This window comes from Lacerta agilis, chromosome 2 (genome assembly GCF_009819535.1).
Source record: "Lacerta agilis isolate rLacAgi1 chromosome 2, rLacAgi1.pri, whole genome shotgun sequence".
Taxonomy (NCBI): domain Eukaryota; kingdom Metazoa; phylum Chordata; class Lepidosauria; order Squamata; family Lacertidae; genus Lacerta; species Lacerta agilis.
The window spans coordinates 69976543-69991286 of record NC_046313.1 but is presented as its reverse complement, the minus strand read 5'-3'; the positions used below and the strand labels follow the sequence as shown (position 1 = coordinate 69991286).

Sequence of the window (14744 nt, the reverse complement as noted above, 5' to 3'; positions counted from 1 at the left end):
ACTGGGAAATGAATATTGACATCATCACTTGACCACATTGACAACCTTCCATCTGGAAGCCTCTTTAGTAACAGTACCTGAAAGTAACTGGCTACAATGTGCAGTTGTGCCACTAAGATGTAGAAGCAAAGCTGAGCACTGATTTATCCAATCCTCAAATCAAGCATTGAAACAAACTTATATAGAAATCAAGTGAAGGCCATTGTAATAGCAGTGTTCCTAGATAGAGAGATAGACAGAGTCTCTCATATGACTAAAAGAAACAGCAGGTATTGAGCAAAAACCATCAGGAACAAATGAAGCTGCCATACACTGAATGATACCATCGCTGCATCTAATTGAATATTGTTTACACTTATTGACAGCAGCTCTCCAGGGCTTCAGGCAGAGGACATTCCAAGCCTTGCCAGGAGCAGTGGCAGAGGAAGCCTCTCTGCCGCCCGGGGTGGCCGAGCGGAGGCACCCCCCTGGGAGCGGGGTGTCACGACGCACGTCGGATGCACTACGCATACCCTGAATTTCCAGGCATGCATAGTGCATCCGGGCCGGCGCTGTTGCTCCCGCGGCGAACCAGTGAGCGAGTGGCGGGTCATGGGGCTGCCCGGGCTGTGCTGCTTTACGGACGGGGCAGCCCCACGAGCCACCGCTAGCTTGCCGGCTCGCTTGGTTGCTGCGGGAGCAGCAGCGTCGGCCCGGATGCACTATGCATGCCTGGAATTTCCGGGTAGTGCATCCGGGCCATCGCTGCTGCTCCTGCGGCGAGCTGGCGAGCAAGCGGCGGCTCGTGGGGCTGCCCTGGCCGTCCGTAAAGAAGCATGGATGGGGTGCCGGACAGCGGGGGAGTGGCGGGAGGGGCCGGGGAGTGTCACCCCCCTCCACTGGAACCTGGGGCAGCCCACCCCCTACGCCCCGCCCTTCCTACGCCACTGGCCAGGAGATGCCAGGGATTAATAGAATCATGGAATTGTAGCATTAGAACCAACCTGGGACCTTCTGCATGCAAACCGTGTAGCACTCACGATGTTCTGAAGCCTCTGCTGCATGCTGAGAGTATTGCAGGAGCAATGGATGCACCGTTTCTAACATCCTGTTTTTCATACCTTGGAGTATCCAACAATGGCATCTTTCAGATATAGTTTACTGGACTTGCTCAAATAAACTGCTTTGACTTTGACCTAACCAATTCCATGCAGCAAGAACTGGTGCAGTTACCCCGTGATATGTCCTTACATCTTATTCTGCAGATGATGGCAAAGTACTAAAAGTGGGGATTGCTGGCATAGGAGGCCAAGACCCTCAGGAAATTAGCTTGGAAGAGATCAGTGTTTCAAAGGTACTGTGGAAATCTCATTGATCCTTAAAAGCCTTTGTATTTATGGATCTACCAAGAATGTGCCATGTTGCCAGATGTAACTTACGATTAATTTTTTGCTGATTGAAAATAGAGACTCTGTCTATTGTGGGGAATGGTGGTTGCACCAACCAATTCAGGATGTTGTGCTGTCCTTCTCCAATTGGAATCTTGGTGTAGAGCACCTTCTACCATCCTGGTGCCTTCAAGGTATATTTGGACTCCTTTGCCCATCAGTCCCAAACAGCCCAGCTTATTGAGATAAAACTGCTTTGGCTCACCTTCAGCACATCTGGCTGGGGCTGATGAGAATTGTACTTCAAAATATCTGGAAGGCATCAAGCTTGAAAAAGGTTGAAATAGAGCAGTAGCCAACTCCTGGCAGTTTTCCCTGGAAGCTAAGCAAGTTGATTTTCCCCTTCAGTATTGACTTCACTTGACCTTGAATGGATGACTTTGAACTAAAGGTTATGGCCTGCATTATAGAAAGATGGAATATACATTTTTAAAAATAATGATTGTAAGATACATGACTGCTGATGAAAATGGAAGGCATAGATCTAGCATCCCCTCCTTGTAACATATACTACAGAAGTAGCCAACACGATGCCCTCTGGGTGTTGTTGGGCTACAGGTCCCATAATTTCTGACCGTTAGCTATGCTGACTGGGGATGAAGGGACTTGTGCATTTCTCAAACACCAGCTAATTAATCAACTGTCCTAGGGCTTAGCTGTCTCTTGAGAGCCTACAGCAGCTTCTTGCTTTTGGCGCATCAACCTAGAATTTTATTTACTCTGCATTTAACTGGAGTGTTACAGGGCAGTGGAGAAATGGGAACTAACGCACACAGGGCAAGAAAGGCCCAACCACACAACGTATCTGGAGGCTGAAGACTGTTTTTGTGCTGGCAAAGTGTAAAAGAACGGAGAACAAATTAGCCTGCTACTTTTCTAAACTCAACCTTCTGAATGCCAGTTTGCTGCAAATCACAATTGGGAAGTGAGCATGGTTCCACTGAAGTCCTGCTTGCTGGCTTCCTGTGAGCATCTGGTTGGCCACTGTGAGGGCAGAATGCTGGATTTGATTGGCCTATGGCCTGATCCAGCAGGGTTGCTCTTCTTAGGTTTTTTAGTAGCATACAAGAATATCAGGAAGACAGCAGGCTGAGTTTATGAACACACCAGTCTATAGCTGGGGTGGAATTTCGGGGATGCTAATGCTGAATTCAGAATAGAAGTTTGCTGTGCTTGTTCAAACTTCTCCTGTCTTCTCTTTCTTGTAGATGTCTTCAGCCATCTTAGACATGCAGTTTTCTCCTAAGAGGGTAAGTCTGTATTTGTTAATCTACCAGTAGCATTTTTCTATAAGACAGCCTTCCTCAACCTGGTGTTTGGACTACAGTTCCCATCAGCCCCAGCACACATGGCCAATGAATAGAGGATAGCACAAAACATCTGGAGGGCACCAGGTTACAGAAGGCTGCTCCAGAGTACATACTTCAGGGCAGGCTTCTCTCAATATTTACTAAATATTCCCACCACCCTTCTGAGTAATACCCCTCCCCACTCCCTCACTATATTTAAGGATCTGGTGACTTCTGTTTCAGTGTATCTGAAGAAGTGTGCATGCACACGAAAGCTCATACCAAGACCAAACTCAGTTGGTCTCTAAGGTGCTACTGGAAAGAATTTCCTATTTTGTTTCTACTAAATATAAGTTATTTGAATCTTCCTTCCTGCTCCCATAAGATGTTTGTGAGTCATGGGAGTCTGCCAGCTTTCATGACTTAATGGAAAGGGAAACCAAAGTTGATGCCTCTTTCTGTTCTTGGTTCTGTGAGCAGCAGGAGCTGTTTGTGAGCACTACAAATGGCCTGGTCCGGCTCTCCCTGTATCGCTGTGAACACTATGGCAAAACCTGTACCGAATGCTGCCTGGCTAGAGATCCCTACTGCACCTGGGATGGCAAGTCCTGCAGGCCCTACTTGCTCACCAAAAAAAGGTGACTTCCCACCTTGTCCTTCCCTCCCTTCTTTAGGGTGCCCTCTATGTCCTCCATATACTTCCTAGTACTCTTTAGTTGGCATAGCTGGGATGGGGATCACCATCTACACATGAGCATGTACTACAGCTATGTATACTGGATGGCCAGTCTGGAGTTCTCTTTAGACTTGAGCATCATACATTTAAATCCTGGCCTTCCCTAACCCTAGCAGCACCCAAGCTTAGGTCCCTTACTTCATTCTACACAGGGCTCCAATCCCAGCCACTTTCTTGCCTAGGCACCTTCTGGCTGTGGGGAAAGTAGAACAGTGGCCATTAGCTTGAACCATTCTGTGGGAATGTTATGTAGAAGCCTAGCATTTATCTTTTCTTTGCCAGATGGTCATCAGATCATTTCAGGAAAAAGGCACGCCGGGGAGGGGGGGGGGATAATGCAGAAATAAAGCACCTGTGGCATTCCAGATCCAATCAGCCCCAGCCAGCACAGAAATAGTCAGGAATGATGGGAGTTAGAGTCTACCAACTTCTGGAGGGCCGCTGGTTAGCTATCCTTACTATATAAGGCGAGGTGCTCAGCACTTCCCCTGGCTAGAATGGAGAAGGAATGGTGAAGATGCACTACCCCCGCTGCAAAGCAACACAAAAACAACTGGAGATGAACTTGAAGACTGAAGAACTGGGGCTGCCACCACTCTATTCCAGAGCCATACTATCCCTACATGCCATCCTCGCATGCACTGCCTGTTAGGCCAAGCCCATCACTCTCCTTAAGAGAATCCAGATGTTCCTGAACATCACTGAAACCTGGCTAAGCATATGCACAAACTGTCTTCCTTGCAGGAGAGCCCAGTGCCAAAATTTGCTGGAGGCCAATCCGATCAGCCAGTGCCAGGATACTGCAAAAGGTGAGTCAAAGGGCATTCTACTGGGCACACCAATGAGCTGATAAGCCCACACCAAGCAGCAAGAGCTCACCGCTGTTCAGTTCTGGAGGAAATGTAAAAAGCAACTTAACAGCATCCCTTGCGCCAAAGCAGGCTTTAGTGTACCTCAGCCTTAGTTCTTGCCAGAAGTTTATGCAGCCTCCTCCTGATCACTCTAAGTGCTGCCAGGGTGATTTACCCACAAAACACATGCTTAAGTGGAGGTGGTTTAAACACAGAGCCCAAGTAAGACCACCTGGGAAGTGGCACTCATCTCATTCAAAGTGCCATGTTGATTTACATTGAGTTTTGCTGCTGTCAGGAGCCATTAGTGATTAATTTAGCCACAGCTGCTCAAAAGCTGGACATACTGAGGTGCTCACCTGAGTTTCCATAAACACTGTCAAGCTCTGGATTTAGGCAGAGAAGTTAATGTAAACCCAACATTTGGTTCTTGTTTGTGCAGGCTCCAACATACAGGATTCGTGTTACTTTGCAAGGGATCCTTATCCTGCACCTTTAATACAGGCCCTTACTCTGAGCCTCTGTAGGTGTAAAGTAACACATTTATCATTTCACACTTCCATTATAGTGACTCCCACTTTGGACTTGGCTAATGCTTCACTCTAAATTACCCACCTGCAAAAACTGCAGATAAGCAACTCCCTCTGTCTTGCACTCTCAGAAGGGAAACAAGTTCCTCTAAATCCACACATTCAATGCCACCACCTTTACATTTTCTTTTCCCAAGCAGTAGCTGGGTAGTAGTTAAAATAAATATTTCAAATGAAATTCAAAGCGGTACCTAGTACCTGAAACAAAACACATACACAACACACTGGAAGTTTGCAGTGGGATTGCTTCTTCCTACTATATTAACAATTTTTGTATTTGCTCATCAAATTTGCAGATGACACCAAATTGGGAGGGGTAGCTAATGCCACAGAAGACAGAATCAGAATGCAAAATGACCGTAACAGATTGGAGAACTGGGCACAAGCTAACAAAATGAATTTCAGTAGGGACAAATGTAAGGTTCTGCACTAGGCAGGAAGAACCAGATGCACAAATATAGGATGGGGGTACATGTGAAAAGGATCTAGGGTTCTTGGTGGACGGTGGACCACAAGCTCAACATGAGTCAACAGGGGTGCCAACTTGAATAAAATATTGTGGGGGCCCAGGTAAGCCCCGCTCTACATAATTGTTCACATGATGCAGTGCACACACACCATTTTAATGACAATGCCCATCAACTTTGTGGGGGCCAGGCCCCCTCAAATATTTTATTGTGGGGGCCAAAGACCCACGGCCCCTGGGAGTTGGCTCCTATGTGAGTCAATAGTGTGATGCAGCAGCAAAGGCTGCATCAACGGAAGTATAGTGTCCAGATCAAGGGAAGTAATAATGCCACTCTACTCTGCCTTGGTCAGACCACACCTGGAATACTGTGTCCAATTCTGGGCACCACAATTTAAGAAGGATGTTGACAAGCTGGAACGTGTGCAGAGGAGGGCAAACAAGATGGTCAAGGGTCTGGAAAGTAAGCCTTAGAAGGAGCGCTTGAAGGAGCTGGGTATGTTTAGTCTGGAAAAGAGGGGGCTGAGAGGAGATGTGATAGTCATCTTCAAATACCTTAAGGACTGTCACATGGAAGAGGGAGCATGCTTGTTTTCTCCTGCTGTTGAGGGTAGGTCATGAACCAATGGCTTCAAGTTACAAGAAAGGTGATTTCGACTAAACACCAGGAAGGACTTTCTGGCAGTAAATGCTGTTCAGCAGTGGAACAGACTCCCACAAGAGGTGGTGGACTCTCCTTCCTTGGGGGTTTTTAAGCAGAGGTTAGATGGCCACCTGTCATAGATGCTTTAGATGAGATTCCTGCATTGCAGGGGGTTGGACTAGATGACCCTTGGGTCCCTTCCAACTCAAATATTCTAAGATTCTATGATTGACTGCAAAATGAAGGGAAAAAAAATCAACCCTCCTTGATCAGTGATTCCCAAGTGCAACTATGTGCAACTGGGATTATGACTATGTGCAGCTGTTAGAGACTGTATTTGGTGTAGTTAAGAGCAAAGTTTGTATCAGAGCCCCAGTGAAAATTGAAGTGGGGAGGTTATCTGCTTCCTTCTCCAGCTGTGGCCATCCCGTTGGTGTAAACACATTTCAAGGGGCTCCTGACCATCAAGAGCAGCTCTGAGGCGGAGACAGGCAGGGCTTCAATGGCAAGAAGGTGAGAAATCCCCATTTGGCAAGCTGAACTCGGCTGGTGGGTCTTAGGATCTAAGCCAATTGATATTAACTGTGGAGGAGACACACAACCCCACTGTTTATACAGGTGTTTAAACTCAGGAGAGCACACACACCCTCCAGCTAAACTGCATGAAGGCACTTCACCACCTCCTTCTCTTAACTTCTGAGGGGGAAGAGGCCAGTGAACAATTAGTCAACTCTTTTGAGATGGTAATAAATGTCTTCAACTTCCTTGCAGGAAAGCATTTAATGATTACCAGAGCTTAAACATTAAATGTTAAGTTCAAGTCCCCAGCACAAATAGGGGGTAGGGGGACTGGGGCTTTCTTTACAAAGCATAAGGTAGCTGTGCTTGTCCACAAGATAAAACTTGGAAATCCACAGTCAGGCAATTCCTTTGCAAGGACCAGTCAAAATGCCTCCAAAATGTGGAAAGCTGTCCAGTTCTCTAGAACTCTTCATCAGACAAGATGTTGCACAAAGCAGGGGGTGGAGAAGGTAGAAACATGAGGTTGGATATTGTAGCCATGAGGTCTGCATGTACACAGTATTGTGTACACAGATTGTTGCTTGGGGGGGGGGGAATACAAAGAACTGCTGAATAAACCAAGACAGTCCCACAGGGTTCAGGGAGCAACTAATTAGTGCTCAATCTGCATAGCTGAAAAGATAGTATTTTGTACAACACAAGGGGAAATGACCCTGTTTATCACTTCCCACAATACCAAGGAGCCAGTGTTGAATGCTACTGCACACAGAGCTCAAGGAAAGAACAAGGAGTCTCATGAGGTTTTGCAAATGGCCTTCGCCAGTATTTAGAATTCTGAGTCTGGAAGCACCCGCCAGTCATGAATACTACATAACTTACAAGATCCCGAGAATGCTGAATGCCAGCAGTCAAGAAGTTGTTGGTACTGCAAATATCTAATCTTCTATACATGTTGGAAGGCTCTTTTCATATACCATAGCTCACTAATGGAAGAGGTGAGATATTTGTTGAGTTTCAGAGCAAGTCATTATAATGAGGGCTAATTCAAGCACAGAGCTCACAGAGACTTTGGTTTATCCAGGTGGGTACAATATAGTGTTATACAACTTATAAATGCCCTGCAAGTGCTCTTTGAAAACCTACTTTTAAGTCATTGTAAACTGTCATCAAAATGACAGTTTTAGTATGTAACTTTGGGAATACATAAGACTTATGTGTGTGTGTATTGCATTATGTATTTAAAACACCCATGTGTTATTTATTTAATATTTGAAATGATACTGAGTTTCCATTTTTATTTTTAAAAAAGCATTTGTCTATCTCTGCGCTTGAGAAAACTAAATAATCATTTGAAGAAAACTAACTGCTACATGAAGAGGAAAAGGGTTCTTGTGCTGTATGACTGTAGCCATTTTGAGTCCTCTATTTGTATTTACAGTCATACCTTAGAAGTTGAATGGAATCCTTTCTGGAAGCCCGTTTTGAATTCCAAAACGTTTGAAAACTAAAGCGCAACTTCTGATTGGCTGCAGGAAGCTCCTGCAGCCAATCGGAAGCCGTGGAAGCCCCATCAGACATTTGGCTTCCAAAAGAACGTTTGAAAACTGGAACAAGTTTTGATTGTTCGGGAGCCAAAACGTTCAAGAACTAGGCTGTTCGACTTCCAAGGTACAACTGTATAGGCAGAAAGTAAATCAGGTATAGCTTTCCCTAACAGAGGCATAATGGCACTAACTAGTACAATATATAAAATATAGGAAGCTGCACTATACAGTCCATTTGTTGGTCTAACTCTGCATGATTTATAGTGATTGGCAGTGGCTCAGGGCCAGGGCCTTTCCCTACCAGGATATGCCAGGGACTGAACATGGGGCCCTGCATGTGCAAATCATCTGCTTGGCCCACTGAACTACAGCACTTTCTCTCAGGGAAGCTACAGAAATGGAACGGAGGGTGGTGGACTGCCTTCTAGAGAACCTGCATGCCTCTTCCAAAAACCCATTTCTAAGAGTAATGACCACAGAACTGGCAGGGGGTTGGTATGCTAGGGCCAACATGTTACGGTTTGGAGGCACAGAGAGAACTGCTTGCCTTTTTGCTATGAGCTTTTCATTTCAGAGCGTGTTCCACAAAAAGCTTGTGTAGAGGGTAAGACCGTTCCCCTCTCCTTCTAGTCACACAACCCCATCTCTGTCCTTTTCACAGGAATCTCTATGGCTGAAGAAAAGGTGGTGTTTGGTGTACAGAACAACTCAACTTTCCTTGAGTGCCTTCCACGTTCCCCGCAGACGGCTATCCGTTGGCTTGTGCAGCGCAGCAATGCACCAGTCCTAGAGGAGGTATAGCAGTGGGGAAAGGGACGGGGTAGTGGGGTTGTTTCTTTGGGCCCTGGAGAGCTATGGGAACAAAGGGTTTCATTACTGTGCAGGGGAAGGAGAAAGAATGTGTTTAAATCATTTATTTAAATCATTTATTTATATACCACTTAATTATTGGCATTGCTAAGAGCTGCTTTTCTTCTGGCCAGACTGCTAAACAAGCAGTTATTGTCTGTGTTCCTTGCAGATTGGGAGCATGGGCCGCTTTTCGATCCTGGAGCAAGGGCTGCTAATTAATCAGTTGACCCAGGAGGATGCTGGGATCTACCAGTGCCAAGGGATGGAGCACTCCTTCTCCCAAGCCCTCACCTACTACAGCCTACGCATCATCGGGCACCAGGCCATGGAGGCTTTCACCTCCAGGCGGAGCAAGAGCACAGAGGAAGCAGGAGGCCCGCACGGCACCATCCTTGCGTCAGAGCTGCAGCTGCATTACAAAGGGTACTCGTGGGCCATGGGCGCCCCTGGCACTAATTTGGATGAGCTTTGTGATGCTCTCCAGCGGAGGAAAAGGCGGAGGCAGAAGGGATGGAGCCCAAAGTGGCAGCAGCATCCTTTAGAAAGCAAGAGAGGCAGAGTCCGTCGGCAGCCTGGGCCCCCGTAGTGTTATGCAAGGAACCCAAGCAGACTCACCAGGCACATTCGCTGGAGACCTTTTGCAGCCAAGAGCCCTTCGCAGACACATCCACTGCATTATGGCCTCCAGATCCCGCTCACTACATAGGCCAAGAAAGGCCAGCGAGTCCTTTCTCAAGCTGAAGCTCTGGGTTTTTGCCTTCTTCCTCCCCTTGGGTACCAGAGGAAGGAATATACTTGCAAAGTGTGCAAAGTGTCTACAAGGCAGCCTGAGGAGTGCAGTGGGATCGCCTTTCCCAGCCTATGTCACGCGGGATGGACTGCCCAGCCTGGTTTGCCTCGTGATACCACCACTCCTCTGTAAAGATTGGATAAGAGAGCTTTACGCTCTTTACATATCATATAACACATAGTTTGTAGTTGTCTTCACTTTGTTTTCCTAATAAATGGTGTCCATTAAAGACACTGGGGGTACCAGTTTCTGAGAACTTTTATGCACCTGCCAATTGCATGATGAGTATTTGCAACTCCATCTATGATAAGTGATATACACCCCAGGGGTAAAATTAGGAATTGAGTGGGGTGGGAGCTGTGTTATGATCATATACAAAAGTGTAAGAAGCAGGGCCCTTCCATGCTTGGCCAGCGTTAGGCAGGGTGATACACTTGAATGATGAGGAGTTGTGTTTCCTGAAGACTTGGGGCCACTTCCCTCTTCATGCAGTGACAAATGGGTATTCATGACAAGAAAAGGCAGCCCAACCTCACTCACTGCTGTCTGTATCTCTACCCAGCTGCAAGTGTGCACTTGTCTCATGTACACGTTAAGGCTTTAAAGTATATGTGCAAATGTAGGTGAAGCAGCCTTCTGTTTCTGACAGTGGGCAGATCTGTCTCTATGCCCAGGTCTGCCCTAGCCAAGAACCATTTAGCAGTGATCTGCCTCATCCCAATGTCTTGTTTTAACATCCAGTCACTCTCCTTGCTGGCCTTTTTCTAAACTGATTTTTGTGGGGGCTTTATAGTTCATGGATAGAAAATGCTTTGCACACAAAAGAACTTGGGTTCCATTGCCCATTTAAGAATGGATAATACACAGCTAAGGAGGACTATTTAACTGAAATTAAAAATGTTGGAATTAACATGGTCACCAAACTGCAGGTTGTGGTAAGGGCAGATGAAGTGAGTGGGAGGGTGGGTGGGGAAGGTGACTCCCTCCATTTTTGGCATTTCTACATGGTGACAGGTTATGTGCCAGCTCCTAATCTGCTTTGGCAACACAAGAAGCCACCTTACACAGAGTAAAAATATTGGTCCATTTAGCTCAGTATTATCTACAATGACTGACAGTAGCTCCCCAGGGTTTCAGGTGCGGGTCTTTCTCAAACCTTCCCAGAGAAGCCTGAGACTGAACCTGGGACCTTCTGCATGCAAAGCATGTGACGGAGCCACTGAGCTATTGTCCCTTATTGGAACATTTTAAATAAAGAGAAACCAATTTTCAAATTGTGAGGTAATTACCAAGCAGTTTCTATTAAACGTAATTAATGTTACAGACAGTGCTCAAGTGGGAGAGTTTCATTTCATATTAGACCAGACTCAATTATGACTAGATATTTAATGGCAGGTTTTGTTGGGACATCACTGCCATGCTCAATGTTTGGCACTCATGTACTCACCTCTCCTTTCGATCCGTTGGCTGAAACCCTCTTCACAGTATCTGCCAGAAATAAACTGAACTAAAATGTAAAATAATGCAACGACATCAAAATTGAGGAGCTTTGGATTGAACTGTTGATGTTAAGAAACTATGGAATCACTGGATAATTGGATGTGCAGATAATAAATGGACAGCATTTTGTAGAGGACCATCACATCAAGTGTCACAACTTCCCAAATATTCAAATTCACCTCAGCCTATCAAATTTAGAGTTTACTTAGCAGAACAGGAACCGGTTAGCAGTACCTACCAGTGCCTGCATCAGTCATGGAAAACAGGATTGATTACCTTCAACTGTTCTGCAAAAAGGGTTCACTGGGCAAGCACACATGTAGGGGTGTGAGTGTGCAGGCCTCAGTGTGGGTCTCCCAACAGGGCGCAAGCTGCTTTATTCTTACCTTAGGCTAAAACTGTATCACCTCATGAGTAAGGATCAAGTGCCCAGGTTGGCACTAAGTAACAACTCACATCCAGAACAACAGAAAAACACAGAAGAATTGTTATACGTTCTGCTTCAGTTTCTAACCAGAAATGGAGCCACTTGAAGCACTTGTGCAAATTGGCTTCCATTGACCTGGAATTGGGTTTCAAACTCCATTCCAGTGCTTCCCCCAAAAAAATCTCTTTAGCTGCCTCCCTCTGTGCCATGTGGGGTGGGGGAGGCACAACTGTGAATGTTTGCCAAACTCAGAATAGACCCATTGAAATCTATGGAGTTAAGTTACTTTAGTCCATGGACTGCAATGAGCCTACACTCAGTATGACTTAGTTGGATATCATCCTTGGAAACCATCGAGAGGGAAGCAGAAAGAGAAAGTTGCGATATGGAATCTCTAGTTAGTATCTGACAGTGACACCCAAAATACAGATGTTAGGTTGTAAGAGCATTTAACAACAGACCATCCTAGCAGTAAATAGGAGAATTCACAGTTCAGGTCTCTCCATTGTATAAGACAGGTGGAGAACTTCTGGGCTGGCTAGATCTTAACCTTCCCACCCCCAGGTAGGCCAAATCTGACATGTGGGCAGCTACATCACTACAAATGTAGAGATACAGCACTTTGAATTCCTGAGTGTCCGGGAAGGCTAGTCTTAAAAACCATCATTTCCCTCCCATATAGTAAATTATTTAGCAGCTGAAGCTTTTGTGCTAAAGAAAACAGGCAGAGTAGAAACAACTATCTTGAAGATCCTTTATGTAAGAAGTGGCTGAGAGGCCTGAAATTTCTGATTCTTGTAATAGTAAAGTGTATTCTCACCAGAACCCACTACAAAACAGCATTTGTAGCTTATACAGTTTGTGGTTTAGATATTCTTATGGGGTTTAGGCCTATCACAAACATAAATTGTGCCTCAAGGCTTTTTTGCGTGAAAGCATGTTTCAACAAATACTCAAGGGGCACCCTGTGGAAAAATCTGATCGTCCCCTTAGTAGAAAAACTGGGTTTAAACTGGGTGAAAGCAAATACCCACCTTCTTGATAGGCAAGCTGTCCCATCATTCAGACTTCTGTCGAAAAGTGGTTGGCTGATCCAAGTGTTGTTTATTACTGAAATGAACTTTTGCCCCTTCAGGTACCAAATAACCATCACCTACCTGCTGTAAAGACAGCTGCCCTGTGGTACAACTAAACCCAGTTGTTATGATTTACATACCTTGGAAATCAACGAAGCAAGTTAGTTGCATGTAGCAAGTCACACTGCTTTCAAGGGACATGGTAGCAACTGATTTTAGCCATATGGCAGCCAGAGTATATTTATGCTTGAAAACAAACACCAAATTCATTCCAGACCAAAATCACTGGACTGTTGTAATGTTTGAAGTTTATTTTTTTTTTAAAAAAAGAGAGAGAATTGATAGGCATTATACCAACTTACAATTTATTATTTTTTTTAAAAAATGACATGAAACACAAGTAAAAATAAATACATCATATAAACAACAAAATTGTTCAATGTCTCTGTTCTCGGGCAAGCGCATCCCATTGGACAGAGAGATGAGGGAAGCACATGACCCATGCGTGCAACCAGCCGACCAACTGACGCTGCTACAGAAATGCCGTCCCCCCCCCCCCAAATCACAAAAGACAGGCCACAAACTAAAGGCGGAACAGAAACAAACCAAGAAAACCATTGGATTCACTCAGCTCCCCTGTACAAATGGATTCAATGGAGGAACAGAGAACGCAAGCTGGGAAACTAATAATATAGGAACCCCAAGAAGCAATGCAGCTGTGGGCAGCTGTTAGTGGTCTTGTTTCAATACAGAGCAAAATAAGAAGAAAAAAAGGTCCCTCCTCCTCTGCTAGCTTCTCCCATTCTTTGCTGATCCTCCCTGAACTGGCAGCACCCTCCCACCTCTCCTGAAAAATCTGCTTTCTTGTTTTTGAGTTACAAGGAGCAGACATTCCCACAAAGACTAAATGGCCTTTCACTTGTAAATCAACAGGCTTGGCTTAATATGGTTTTGAAGTTAAAGGGGCGGGGGGATGCAAGAGGTTTTGTTATTTTTTAAAATCTATCAATGTTTAATTTCTCTGTTTAGTGGGTCCACAGACAAATTCCCCCCAGTTTAGTAACACTACACCTATGGTAGCTAAAACAAGATTTCAGCACAAATACATGTATAATTTTACTGACTCGCCGTATCTTCCCATGACCATTTGCACTGCTGTCATTTGATCCCGTAATTCTGATAAAAAATATGAGCCAGCTTTCTTTGCAACTAGCAATATGTCCTTCATGGTGATAGGGGCAGAGGGGATGCCCGTTTATTTGCAGGGACTCCTGGCGGCATTGTCTGGGGCTGCAATCAGATTTTGTCTCCTCAAAACTCTACCTGAAATTGCAGCCCGTTTAACTTTGTCCCATAGAACTCACCAATGGGTTGTTTTGAACACAACACTAACCCACATTTCAGTGTGTGGATTGGGAACCTGGGGCCCCCAGCCTAATTTCTGGTGGGTTGGAGGAAGGGAAGGGGTGGGGGGTGGCGGAGCCAAAACAGATGGAATGAAAGGAACCATCTGCCAGCTATTGCTTTATACCTCTAGCAAGAGCATATGACCCCCCAACAAATTACTCCTGAGGGAATGTGGTGCTTAGCAGACAAAAAGGGGTTCCCCACCCCTGCTTCAGAGTAATGATAATGCAACTGGGTGATCCTTGGGCTCACGATCTTCCCCTGGCATGCCTGCTTTCACTTCCATTTTAAATTAACTACAGCTTTCTCTGTAGACCAAACTCAAGACAAATAAACCATGGTTGTTGAGACGAGTCAACTTCAAACCACAGTTTAAGAAGTTGCCTTTTCTTAACAAAATTAAGATAAAGTAGTTTAGCTTTCAATTGTAATGCCAGAACTGTAGTTTAATCTAATACAGAAGCAGAAGTTTCCAATGTCCTTATGGCTGTGCCAAAGTAGAGGGAATTACACGAACACAAGGCCTGGTGTGTTTTGTCCTCATCCCTCTTAACTATGGGTTAGTGTTATTGCAAACAAAGTGATTGAACATCAAGTCTGCTCTCACCTGACAAATCCCATTCA

General features: G+C 45.2%; 1 protein-coding gene across 4 annotated transcripts in view; it reads left to right on the top strand.

Annotated features, from left to right (window-relative positions):
• LOC117041653 (semaphorin-3D-like) overlaps positions 1-9941 on the top strand; it is a 45619-nt gene extending 35678 nt beyond the window's left edge. For 3 of the 4 annotated variants that reach the window (XM_033140640.1, XM_033140641.1, XM_033140642.1), the window contains 6 exons: positions 1245-1333; positions 2636-2677; positions 3197-3354; positions 4197-4261; positions 8730-8863; positions 9090-9941. In XM_033140640.1, coding sequence (XP_032996531.1) covers positions 1245-1333; positions 2636-2677; positions 3197-3354; positions 4197-4261; positions 8730-8863; positions 9090-9506 — 905 coding nt within the window. In that variant the 3' untranslated portion in view covers positions 9507-9941. Of the gene's footprint in view, positions 1-1244; positions 1334-2635; positions 2678-3196; positions 3355-4196; positions 4262-6418; positions 6516-8729; positions 8864-9089 lie in introns of those variants that run through there. The other variant, XR_004425997.1, reaches the window with a different exon arrangement.
• Positions 9942-14744: the final 4803 nt, after the last annotated feature.